This window comes from Lepisma saccharinum, chromosome 22 (assembly GCF_977018435.1).
Source record: "Lepisma saccharinum chromosome 22, izLepSacc3.1, whole genome shotgun sequence".
NCBI lineage: Eukaryota > Metazoa > Arthropoda > Insecta > Zygentoma > Lepismatidae > Lepisma > Lepisma saccharinum.
Genome location: NC_139250.1, coordinates 22426497 through 22440750, shown reverse-complemented (window position 1 = coordinate 22440750; position 14254 = coordinate 22426497). Strand labels below are relative to the sequence as shown.

Genomic DNA, 14254 nt, shown 5'->3' with positions numbered 1-14254 from the left:
CACAGACAGTGTTGTCACGGTGAATCGTCTGTTCTCTTTAATCTTCTCTTCCACATCATGGACCAATTCGTCTGTCACCAGAGATGGTCGGTCGCCCACTGTGTTCCTCATCATGCACATTGTTCTGTCCTTCGTTAAACTGTCGCACCCATCTCCATATCATTGAGGCACTAATGATCTGTTCACCATAAACTTCACCAATTTGATGGTGAATTTCAGCTGCTGACACATTCCGTGCATTCAAAAACTGTATGACTGAGTGCACTTCACACGTGGCGGGTGTTTCGATTTTCTTGAACATTATCGCAACCCACTACGAAGCGTCTGCACTTCTGTCTTCTCTAACACTGACTTCTCTGTCTTGCCAATAGGTCCAACTACTCTGTGTCCATGCCCACTCTTGCGATTGCAGTGCAGCTGCGGCATAAATTGCAAACAGAACTTACTTTCTGGACGTGCCTTATATAATCACAACACAAACCTATCTATACTTTAGGTTTCAGAACGTTGTCCTAATATTGGAACCAAGGCTAAAATTGCTGTTGTCCAATGGCATGTTCTTACATTTGTCCAACCATCTTTAGTAAGGTTGGCCGAACGTTGGGCCAACCTATTTGGTTACTTGGGTTGTTCCCACATGCATAGTGATGAAGGGGCCAGTGTTGCTTGTCTCCTGTCGTGTGTCACTTGTCACTTTAGTCTGAAAGCTCCCAAGTCTTTGACTGCCTGTCATTCTGTATCCAGGCACTAAGGAGACACCTGCTAACTCTCTCCATTTGAAGTTAAGTACTGTCCAATTGAGGAAGACAAGACTAGATTGAGAGGATGAATCTACTATCGGATTAAAAATTATGGATACTCTAGTTTGGACAAGAATTTAAAAAAAAATAATAACCAGAATTTAGCTTATTAAATTCTGTCTTAATCTATGCTAACATTTTTTCCAGGTATGCCTTCAATTTTTTATCCTCCTGAGAACACAAAAGGTTTATTTATTTTTTTTAATTTTTTTTGCGAACGACCGCTCTCCTTGAAATTCTATAAATAAAAAGGGTGGTTTGATCTGATGAAATTATAATATTGTGCAGACAAAGGTTTTAAACACAATTCTTATTTTCAGATTTTTAAAATTGGTCAAAAAACCATTTATCAATTTTGTGAAACAACTTTTTCTTAGTATTGGTAGTCCTGCAAATACAATATTAGTCTTGTTTTGAAGCTCTTTGCACCTGTTTTTAAAATACATTGTCATTGCAATTCACATTGCAAAACCGATTTTATACAGATTTTTATTCAACAGACTAAATATGTACATGGAACGTGGCAACACCACAAGTACAGACTCAAGCGACAGCCCATAGTTTTCACAGTTCAAACGATATTGCTGTGTGCAGTGTAGCCACGTTTCACATGGATCTTTACTCCGTTGAATACAAATCAATTTTAAAAATCTGAAATTAAGAACTGTGTTTACAACCTTCCTGCCTGCACCATATTAATTTTCCATCATGATCAGACTACCCATTTTTTTATATATATAATTTCAAAGGGAGCGATTGTTTCCAAAACTAAAAAAAAACTTTTTTGTTCTCACGATAAAAAATGAAGCCATACTCGTAAAAAAAATTCCATTAGAATAGATTAACGCAGAATTGAATAAGGTAAATTCTGATGTAACTGACTTTTATGTAGGTGTATTGGTGGTCCAAACTCTAGTATCCATAATTTTTAATCCAATAGTATACATTACAGGGGGAATAGGCAGAAACATGCACGAGAGAATGCTGTATGTTCGAGATCAGCGTTTTGTTGTTGCTTTGTTGTGGTTTTCATAACTCTTAATTCACTTCTTACCATATTTTGCTGGCAATGTTACTACCTATGAAACCAGTGATCAAAGTGGAAATTACTAGCTGGGGGTTATGCTTGGTCGAGTTTCAGGATAGGTGGGAGATGCTTGTATGATCAACATGGAGACAAAGCAGTAGGGACGTCTATGCAAATTATCCAAACTTGTGGGATGCTTCATAAAAATTTTCTTAACTGGGGAATAGCATCATCCTACATTCTCACCTACTTCAGCAGACAATTTTCATGGAACATGTTTTACTTATATTTGTTCCAACCCTATTTCATTTTCCACTGGACTCATCCAGTCAGCACAAGACCACTGGCATCAATGGTCAAAACTTAAGTCCGACCCACCAAAGAACAAACTTCAGGAAACCCAGACCTTTCACCTCCAGTTGTGGGAGTTTCAAGGGAGGAAAAGCGATGCTGCTACACACCTGATTTTCATCCAGTTGTACACGACACCTTTTGCTGTCAACATGATTGATTGATTTACTTTATTTTACTTCACTTTTTGTGCCACTTTTGGCTAATTTGCAAAGATGGGGACAAGTGATGATATGATGAAATTGATGAATGGACACTCACAAACATCCATGCCCAGACTGGGATTTGAACCCGGGACTCCTGACATCACAGCATGATATGATAACCACTCTGCCACGGGAGCCAGCTGCTGTCAGCATGGCCCCTTCGCTAGCATTTCAGGAAAAGTCACGGAATCTGAGAACCATTCGCTTGCTACGCAGTGGAAACCATTAGGATTTGCCATGCTTGTTGAGGGTGACACCTGTTTCGAAAACAACTCGAAACTAAAAATTTGGTAACGCAGGATACCATGAGAATTTCCTGTCACCACAGCAACTGGACCAAGCCGATTGGTTCAGCGGTTCATGTGACCCTCCCTGGCTTTCGAGGGAAAAAACAAAAATTGAATTTTGAAGCTTGTTATTTTGTCGAACAAGGCAGACATGCTATAAAAGATGAATTTTCAATTGTACGCCTTTGGGAGAGGCAAATTAAGACGAAAATGAATTAAATGAAAAATGCATTTGATGAATCTCGAAAATTATAACAATGCAAAATAACTGCTTCTAACTGAATGGTTACAGGCTAACATCAACTTGAAAGTCAAAAAGGGATGACTTCTCACCAACTTCCAACCAGAACATTAGAAATAAGATGTGGTCATAAAAAATACCAAATACACAGTTAACTTTCTTTATTTACTTTTTTTTCTTTAAATCACAGTTGTAGATAACATCTTATTACATACTCTGCCTGCATGTAGCACCATATTGCATTTGAAGGTCTTCAATCAGCAGGACATTTTGCACAATATTTAACTGTGTTAAATCAAAACATGTTCATTATTTACTTCCAATTACTACGGGATGTTTGCAACAGAGCTATATGGTGTTGTTCCTCGTTAAGATACAAAATATTGTATCAAAATAACATATGTTAAACATATGTACTTTTCTATATGCATTCAAGTTTCAGTATATAGGTGTGTGTGATTGTGTGTACAGGCTGTATACTTATGTACTCGCATACAAAATACTCCACTATATTTGGAACAAGATTTACAATTATGCCAAAATGCATGGAAAATCATATTAAAACTCATACTTGAAAATATACACAAAGCACTCAGGTTTAAATCATGCATTTTTGTAAAGAAAATGCACACAAAAATTTATGTTAGTCAAACAGTTTCTTAAGAGATATGCCATAAAACATTAGAGAAAGGTATTGAGATACATTACTCATTTTGCATAAAGCAACATTTCTTCTAGGTAAAAATTATTCCTGTTACATAAAAATTTGAATTTGTGATGAAGGAAGAAAAAAATGCCTATTCATCATACACAGACACCTTCCCATACAACTGAGAAACATATTGAGCAAGCCATGGTATATACAATGTTAATTCTCACACAGCTACAAGTAAATTGTACATAGGCAGCTCTGCATTATACACTCGTCCTTGCCTGCTTTGATTTCACTCAGCTTTTATAGACAATATTATTGTGGGCAAATATTTCTAAGTAGATCTGAAAAGCTTCATTATGAGTCCTATTATGTATGTATGAATGCACGATCTTTCTTTTCCTCTTCAGCTAATATGTATGAAGAACGAACTTCAAAATATTGTAATTTATATGAATGTAATTACATTCTGTGACCAACATCTACTCCATTTGAAAGGAAAAAAAATTACTAATACAAAACCAAGGAAATCAGGATACGAGAAGTTTTTGTATTAACAAATATATCTTCCTGCATATTTCTACATAGGTGATATGTTCCTATCCATATCATTTTGTATGCTGTTAATGTTTTCTTGTCACTTCACTATCAGCTACAACCTGTCTAAAACTGAATTAGCTACATGCATCTTTTCTTCCTTGAATCTACTTTAATTCACATTAGTAAAAAGAAAATCAATTTTAGTTACATTATTTTGCTCTGCATGTACAGAAAAACTGTCTTTAATCACAAGTGTACACAGTTTAGATAAAAATATATGCACAAAAAAGGCACAATCTGATTTTTAAAAAACTTTTGTATTAATTCAGTAATCAACGTAACGTTCTTAGAATCTATTACAAATCTTGAATTCATTCATGTATAAATAAATAAGCAAATAATAATGATACCACCTTAATCTGATTTCCTTTGATTTGTTTGCACATAAATAGATTTTTTAACTGCTGACAACTCATACACACTCCTATATACATTTACATTAGGTAACACTGGTGAATGCATACAGACATCAAATGGAGTTATATGAACATTGTTAATAATAACTTATATATATTTCAGACCATACATTAGGACAGGGGTTAACTGAAACATACATACACATTATTTTTTTTAAAAAATAACAGAACTAACTAATATGGCACAAAACATACAATAGGAACATCTTTTTGATCCCAAAACAGTGAGAAAAATATGAATATGCATTTTTAGTTTCTCAGTAATGAATATTATTTCTGCTCTATATCAACATTCACCAGTGAACACAACTTTTAGATTTACACCTTTGCAAGATTAATATCAGATTACCATACTTTCTATAATTTTGCTTTACTGATTTGCAGAAATATATATATATATATATATATATATCTATAAAGTCAAAAATTTCTTAATTGCACTTTATAAAAGTAAATCTTGGCTCACATTTAGAACATAAAATATTTCTCAACCAGCAAAAATTGCTTCGAAATAAAATATAATTTCATTTACTGACCTTACGCTCTGCAAATTTGCTCATTAAATAAACTCTTTTGACCAAAGCAAGCAAAGTCTTTGGAACAGAGACCCCATTCGAGTTTGAACAAGTTTTGACAACTTCAGTTTATGTACATTTTCTCTTTAATGTTCCATATGTTATCAAGTAAATAACATACTTTATCTCTATTCTCCCGTCAGCTAAGCTAACACCCTGAAAGTGTGGCAAACATTTTATTCAACAATAAAGAAATATATAGACTAGAATTCACTTTCAGTTTCGTGTTTGCGTTCGCTATGATCTACAAGATTGTGGGAGAAAAATCTGTAGCATTTGAAGCACTCTTTGAAAGTAATTGTCAAGTTCATTCAAATTCATGAATCAAAAACATGAATTTTATAACAACAATGAAAGGAAACGTAGATGTAACAAATAAATATCAGTATTTCCTCCGATAAACTTGACAATGTACACTCTCAATCATATATAGTAATTTCAGATAATGTATTGTATGGTCCCTTTAGGTTTGTTAAATGGGTTGCAGTGAATGTATCTTGACTGTTATTACTATCTAACTACTTTCTTAACAAGTGATTTATTTCATTTTTAAATTAATGTAGCAACAGAAATTTCAGATCAAGAAATAAATTCTACTGGCACATAATTTCAAGATAATCATTAATTTCAAGATTAGCTTTTACTTACATACAATAAGAGAGTATATAAGCAGTACCTTATTTGCATGTCTGTATGTTCTATGCACAACTTACATAGAAAAAAACAAAACCCCTACACTACCGTGAGAGGGTAAAATTTCAAAATTAAGATAATCTTTCTTTGGGTTCCAGTTGGATACAATCATGTGTGCGTTTTCAGCAAATCATCATAAAAAAAATGATATTTTGGAAACAAAACATTTGAATAGCTCTTTTCAATATTTTAACAAATTGAGAGCATTTTTTTAAAACAATTTTAAATGCGCCAGTTCTTCCCCAGCTACTTTCAACATTTTTAGGCTCTGCCGTTGCACATAAGAAGCCATTCACTATCTCACTCCTGAGCTTTAAAACTATTGTTCCAGCATTAGGAAGTATGAATGTGATACACTACTTGGATTATTAAATCTATCAAGATAAGTATTGTTAGAAATGTCCATCCACTTGTTTAATATTCACCATGCAATATTAAACCTGTAGCATTTTCATATTGAAGGCAATATCAGCTTACTTGGCTCTTATGCAGCATTCATTTTTAGAGTAAATGATAGCAATTAATGTAATTAATTAACGAAATATTTATTTCAAATTAGACTTAATATTGGGGAGTGGATTAAGAAATGATGCATGTCACATCATACCACTAAATACTTCATATTGGAAAAGATATTTCTGAATATTTGAACTGTGATTTGATATGATGATACAGAAAAAATGATAGTTTTGGGGTCAGTTTCATAATTACTTGACAAAAGAACATAGGACATTTACCAAGATGGAAAATATGAAGTGTTGACGTGTAACTCTATGAATATGGTACTACTTCGAATTATAAAATGAACATCATATCAAAATTATGGGTATTTCTCATGCATTTTAACTAAGTGATAACTGGCCATTTCAAAAGTCTCTTTGTGAAGGTTCTTTAGGTGGTTCAAAAGCCATACTTCATTAACAAAATGCGAAGTGTGTTCTATGAATAGAATTTTCTATTGGTGTAGCTGAGGCTTGAAACTGTTCAGAAAGTGCAATGTAAATGGAACAGAAGGATAACAAAATATGTTTAACAATGTTCCATTTTGCAATATGTTGTCACGTGTAACTTCCAACACAAAACACAACTGTTGTGATATTATTGTTGCTAGGGTTGCCAGACGTCTGTGTGATTGTCCCCTTTTTTAAAGAAATGTCCCGGTGTCCCAGAAAATGTTCTAGGGACACCCTTTTGTCCCGTATTTAGCTAAAGAAATAACGAATTCAAATTTCGAAATCATTTTATACAACAAGAAATTAATACAAATTTATAACTAACCTAATTGGATACAAATTACCATTTACCACTCAATCCTCATATTAACATTGACGAAGAACTGCTTATTGTCAATTTTCGACATGACATTTCTATGACGACTGTTCAGTGGACCAAAGAACAAAATCGTATGGACTTAACGACAGTGGAAAGCATATTGCAAGTTCTAGTGAATGAGAATAAGTCATGTTCTGATTTTTTTAGTAATGCATTGGAAAAAAAGGTCCTCTTAAAGGACGCCAAGAGTTTGCTCAAATATTAATATATTTTGTCAAAATGTTAAAAATTAGGGATTAACAATGCTTTAAACAGCAATTAGTAATGTTTAAAAATGTTATAAAGAATCAATTTAACTATATCCATGTCTATATAATCTGTATGTCCAGTTCTTTTTATTTTAGAAACCTGGCAACCCTAACTGTTGCAATAGAACAAAATAACTAGTTTTCCAACATTAATGATGCCAATTTATCACATGACATTTGTGCATTATATGAAGAATCATCATTACAGAATTATAACCTTCAGTAGCAGGTAACTCAAATAATAAAATCAAGTTCATTTTACTTGTCTGCCTGTCTTTTTTTATAACCTCCACATAGTGAAAAATCAGGCGAAGTTAGGGTTGGCTCTGTAGCTCAGTCGGTAGAGCAATGACACAGTATACCAAACATCTGGGTTCAAGCCCTGGTCAAGCTTGCATTTCTTGCTAAAATTTACCCCCACACCACACCAAACCATGGCCATGTGACCTTTGTGAAGCAGTACCGAATTTTAATATCGACTTGATTTATACAAAGGACTTTTCACATCACTAGGTTTACCAACAAGGACTTCTAAACATTTCCTTAATGTACCACAAGTTTTACCACACTTTTAAACCTTCATTTAATTATTTACACACCAGGGGACAAATATAGTTTATGGAGTAGTTTAATTTGCAGTCTTTTACAAATATTGTTTCAATTTTTTTTAGGTTAAAATGATCTTAGCCATCTCATTTTCAAACAATTTTTAATTGTTGCTTTTAATGTAAGGGACCAAATTTCACAACCATACAGTATAACAGGCAATGTTGCAGTCTTATCCATTAACTTCAGAGAATCTGACATTTCATAGGTTAATTGTTTTAAAATTGAAAAATAACAATATGACATGAATTTACTCCTTTCATACAAATAGCTCTTCTTGAATAAGCTGCTTTATAATTGACCAGATATTGCCACATTAAAAAAGTATGAAACAAATTTAAAAAAAAGAATGGATTGCTAAAATCAACTCCCCTTTTTTTCATCTGAGCAATGAACAATTTTTCAGTATATATCCCTTGAAAGGTTTATCTCACAAAATCCAAAATAGCCAAGTGTAAATGGAAAGAAGGAAGGTCTACAAGTTTTCTGCACATGAAAAAGACTGTGCAATTTGTGGACTAGTGAAAGCCTGTCAAAGACTTAAAATTCGCTTACTAACTTTGGGCAAACTAGACTAGAGAGAACTCATTCAATGACAAAGGCCAGGTAGAAATTTATCATGCAATGTTAAATAGATATTATCCATTGTTTAGTGCTTTTAACGATACTTATCTTAACACTACTTTAGTGTTATACGTACTATAGAAATAGTAGCTGTTTTCTACTATTCTATACAATTGTTTATACTATTAGTAAGTGAAGCAAACATTACTACAAAATTTTGGGGGGTGCCATGGAGTAGGTGGTTAGTGCACCAGATTGGTAGAAAAGTCTCATGTTTGTTGTAGGTTCGATCCCCACCACTGATAATAAGAATTTGTTCACCTGACGACAAAAGGTGTTCTCTCAAAATGCAGGACTAAAGTACAGGTAACAGCACTATGTAATGGATAATGTCCAATTAACATTGCATGCTAATGTATAACCTTTGTCACTAACATTCAGAAAATTATCGTGCAGAATTTTGCCCGATTTGCATGCTTACGACACACTTGACTTCAGCATACCATACTTTCCAGATTTCTACGCTTTTAAAGCAATTATAAATAAGTGTTAACCTAATTTGCTTTCTCAAATAAATATAACAGTTGGTCTGCATAAGTTACGGATTACTGCACAAGACATTGTTTTAAGAGTATACCATTCAATTTTAAAAATGCTTATGTATTGAACTTTGGATCACTTTCAGTAGTTTCAACGTTGTGGTTGCTTATGTTTTCAGCATGAAAATAATTATTTGAAGTGCAAAATTACAAACATGCATTAAAATAAAAGATCAGAAACTTGACTGTCACTAGTTCATTAAATTAATGTGAAGCTCAAATCAACTTCAAATAACTTGATGTGTATTTAGGCTGAACATATTAATAATTTCTCTAGCTCAATGCATGCTATTCCTCACTACAGTACTGTGCAGTATTTTTAGAACTAAGGCTGAAAACGAAGATTTCATAACTTCTCATGCTCTCGCAAGAATGTGCATAGGAAATTCAGATGTGTATGAAAATGTATTTTGATGCCACTTCTGAGTAAACACAAGGTTTATAATAAGATCAAATCAATATTTGCAATAAGTTTACGGGAGAAAACTGAGAAGTAGTTTTATTATCTGACTACAATTTTCACGTGTTACGTAGAAAATCTTAAGACTACTGACCAGGTAACTTCTGGAATAATCAGAGTCGAGAGGAAGGCATCATCTTATACTACACTTGTTAGTTTTCAATCATTGATTGACCTGACTGATATATACCCTATTTCAAGTCCACTGAAAGAAATAATTGGTTTATTTGGATTAGATATATAAATCAAAGTAGAACCACTGAAATGTGTCCCCATCAGGAACTGAACCGATGTTTCATTGTGATAAAATATCAACCTATTTGCCATCTGGTTGGTATTATCATAATGATGTCTTTTGAATTAAAACCTTAAACTTCATCTTACAGATATCTTCCTCATTTTTCAATTATAGGCTCATATATGGAAACCCCAATATAATAATTAAATGAACAAAAATATTTCCAATGATTTTAGTTTAACACTACACTGCAAATCTCTATAAACATTGGCAAGACACATTCACTGAAATTATATTTTGTTCTGTTTATGTGACCTAAAATACAAAGTCAATGCATTAATAAGTATTATGAATGGAAAACTATCATAATTACTTTTGCACAAAAAAAATACAAGTTCTCAACTTAAAAGACTAGTACTGTTACAACATGTGAAGCTGAAGAATATTCAATTATGCAATTAGTGACATACTAACAAAATTGTTTTCATTTTCAAGAATATGCAAAAAACAAAATGTATGAAGTTAGGATCAAATTAAGTATTCTCTTAAAAAATTAACAAACTTTAGCAAGTGTGTAATATTTGATCATAAAGTACAAACACACTGGATTGCACTGACATGTAGTCATTTTTGCAAACAGTACTCTTATATTGTCATGGAATACGAGCAATTACGATCCTCTGAAAAGCAATACATTCTCAATCATCTGACAAACTTAAAACATTCACTGTATTTTTTTAAAAAATTAATTTCCAAAATTACATAATTGTATTTGACAGTCACATCATGTTTGATTGGCTACTGCCATTAGGCATATTCTAAACAATCAGATATCAGTAAATCTTAAGAAGCCTCATATGCATAGACACAGATGTTTTAAAGAATACAAAACTTTTAATTCAAGGATGATATTCTGCTTCAGGTTAACTTTATTGTAAAACTATTTACTGACAGTATGGTCTAACATTCTATAAATTACACAGTTACAATTAACCTGTAAACGCCAGAGGAAATCTAGCATGAGACAAGTGTAAATTATGAACTTATTACTTTGGAAGATAAATTACTGCCTTAGAGATTAATATGAAAACTTCTGCCCATTTGCATATACAACTTTTTCATCTGTTGGTCAAGATGTTTTTAACAATGTTTAACAATATAAGAGATATTGAAATGGGATATAACAGAAAGAGAAAGATTATAATAATACAAATGTTAGTCATGCACCCAATACAAAATTTACTAAGGGAGATAAAAAAAAATACTTAAGGATTACAAAATTACATTTTCTTGGTAATTCATGTATTCAATTAATTCATGACATTTGTATATATAATATATGATTTTCAAGTAACTGAAAACCTTCACAAGACAAAATACCTTTCTAACAATCAATGCATTAATAATTAAAAATAAGGACCAAAATTAATAAATGTGATGTCAAGCAGGCATTAAAATTTTTATGCCTGTTTTAATTATGCCATAAAAGTAATTCTTGTGAAATCCGACTTGAGAATAATTGATAATTTGCACATTCATGTTGAAATGATATATTTCCAAACATGCAACATTAGAAGCACATTCTAAACATTTAGTACTATAATATATTAAGAAACAAACTCCCAAGATCTTTGGTTTCTATTACAATGCAATTCAATACATGAACTTGGAGACATCCTGAGTACTGGTCTTCTACATATTTTATGAAAGTATCAAAAATATTAAAGCCTACTTATTATATATTAAAAAGGATTTTCCCTCTTCAACATTGCACTGCATGTACATGTTAAAGTTTCGAATTTTTTCCCCTTAATGTCACTGTTTACTGTACATCATGTAACGTAAAATTCTTTATTGAAAAAAAGGAAAAGAAAGAGATTAATTTTATACAAATAAGGTAACATTTCAACTTTGAGTACACTCTTTTTCAGATATAGGGTTCATCATAAAATATAACAAACTATACACAAACAAACCTATATGAAAATACAGTGACAAGGTATAATTTTCTTGCATTACGCATTCAAACTCAACGGGGGGAAATAGATGAAATAGGGGATGGGGGTTTAGTTCTGGAGAAGAAATAAGACTGAAGGTAAAAAAAAGATAAAGTCATGCCTGTCACAAGTTCTTCTGATGCTAAAGTTTACAAATTCTTCATAAAGTTATACTTCAGGCTTCAAAACAAAAAAAAAAAAAAAGCCTCTTCAAAATGTTTGTGAGGTGCCACATTACAATCTGTTCGCTTTACATCATCAACAATAAAATCCATCATTCAAAGAACATCAAAACACACCTAACTCCAATTCTATCAGACTTTTCTTTGCTGTAGTTTCTTAAAATATAAACAGAAATCATAGCAAAAGCTTCAATGATTTTTTTTCTTTTAAAAATCACGTTTCTTCATTTGCGTGTGTTCTTTTCATTTCTTAATATTGTTCATCAACAATTAATTAAGCATTGTGAGCTTCTATATATTGGACACTAACACATCAGTCTCATCCATAGGATGCCCGGTACGGCCACCTTCCTCCCACAAATGTCCATATCTATGTCTGGGGATGGAATGATGAGGCCTTTATGTAATGATAACTCGAACTCATCCATTTTATCAACAGCTAGTCGCCAGGATGTTCAGGACAAGAACGGTTCACTTCAAACCACCTATCGATGCAACTGCAAAGAGAGTTTTTTGGGTTTTACTGAAAGCAATACTTGAACAAACGTAAACAGTGTTCACTGTGAGGAAGGTAATCGTGGGGGGATTGACAAAGGAGATGGTGCAATCGAAAGGAAACATGACTAAGTCTGGCACAAGGATGTTGAGGAAAACAGTATGGTGCAAATAGCAGAACAGGCATGCTCGTAAGTTACTTGTCAATAAGGTTCATGAACATTATTTCTGGCTCATGACTTGCTATTACAATGGTTTTTGCCAGTAACATAGTAATAGAACAAGCTGATCGAAGTAATAGTTTTCTGCATTTGGAGTGTTTATAAGCATTTCTATATTTTATTAGTACTTACGCATGTATGCAGGAACATATATTTTTATTATTACTAGTAATAATTTATTATTTACGTTAGTTATTTTACAATGTTCATCAATTTCTCTGCATTAATCACAATGAGGAGGATCAACGGAGAATTGATGAAACAGGATTTGAATGCATGACCACCTTCCTTTCCTTGGTTTGTTGCAAGGTACTCTGCCATCAAGACTGGATATTACTGTATATTGTTATAATTAAGAATAAAATATTATTAGTAGTCTTGGTAAGGCACAATGTATTAGATACATCAAATGAGCAAACACTAATTCAACTGCTTTCTTTTTCAAAGTTTTTCATATTTCAGGTAAGTAATGCACTGAAATACACACTAATTCTCACATTTCCATTTCAATCAAACACAACCTTTGCAACTTATGGAAAAACCTCACAACTAAAATTGAGAAATCTTCCACACAATCTGAAAGTTTGAAATTTGGAAAACTATGTCATGGAGCAATTTGTTTTCTTCATTTTTCTCAATGTCTGTTTAAACATGAACTATCTTGAGCGACTGGATATGGAAACCTATTTTCTGTATCTTGCACTCTATTTTTAAAGCTAATTCAAAATTTTCTTCAGTTCTTCTGAGGTATTTAAGTAGTTGCTATGATGAACATTTCTAAGGTGGCAATTCTACAATCACATGGAAAATGTTAATTTCCAGTATAGGCTGGAACTTACCCCATTGCACTCACAAAGGCCATGTTCACATGTCAGTGTTGTATTCTGGGAAATTGTAAAATCATCTTGTTATTTTGTTATGTGCTGTAATTATTTAATGCAATGGTTCCGAAGAGTTGTATTCTGGGAAATGGTAAAAAAAATCAAATCTAAGACTTGTAACGTATTGGGCCAAGCTAATATGAAGCAAAATATGGTGGACTTTAATGAGCATACTCTACATGTGATCTACCAACCATATTTTTATTTCTTCACAACGATTTTATCTATCCATAAAAATTAATGTTACAAGATACACAGAAAATTAAAGATTCTAAATATATGGAATCTTTGCACCCATGATAATTATTTAATATGATGTTTCTGCCTGCCTTTTCATAACATATTAAGTCAGGCTGAATCTCGCCCATGTAAATAAAGAATTTCAATTTGAAAAATTTCCTGAGCACCAGATCGTTTCCAACTTTACAAATTACAGTCATTTCTGCTTAACAATGGAGGCAGAAGAAAAATGACACTGATGTTTTCTCAACAAAGAAGATTAAAAAAAATATGTTGCAACTTTCAAGTTCTTAATTGTTTTTTAATTACATGGTTCTGTACTGGTAAGTAGAGAACCGTGCCT

The 14254-nt window shown here is 32.6% G+C and overlaps 2 protein-coding genes across 2 annotated transcripts in view; both read right to left on the bottom strand.

Annotated features, from left to right (window-relative positions):
- Prp16 (ATP-dependent RNA helicase l(1)G0007) overlaps positions 1-14254 on the bottom strand; it is a 400014-nt gene that overhangs the window by 137450 nt on the left and 248310 nt on the right. The gene's annotated exons all lie outside the window — the stretch shown is intronic.
- The window catches only part of LOC146004954 (E3 ubiquitin-protein ligase ZNRF2), a 309378-nt gene continuing 298182 nt past the window's right edge, over positions 3059-14254 (bottom strand). Inside the window, exon 4 of the mRNA XM_083144021.1 lies at positions 3059-12571. Within this exon, the coding sequence (XP_083000147.1) occupies positions 12514-12571 (58 nt within the window). The 3' untranslated portion in view covers positions 3059-12513. The remainder of the gene's footprint in view (positions 12572-14254) is intronic.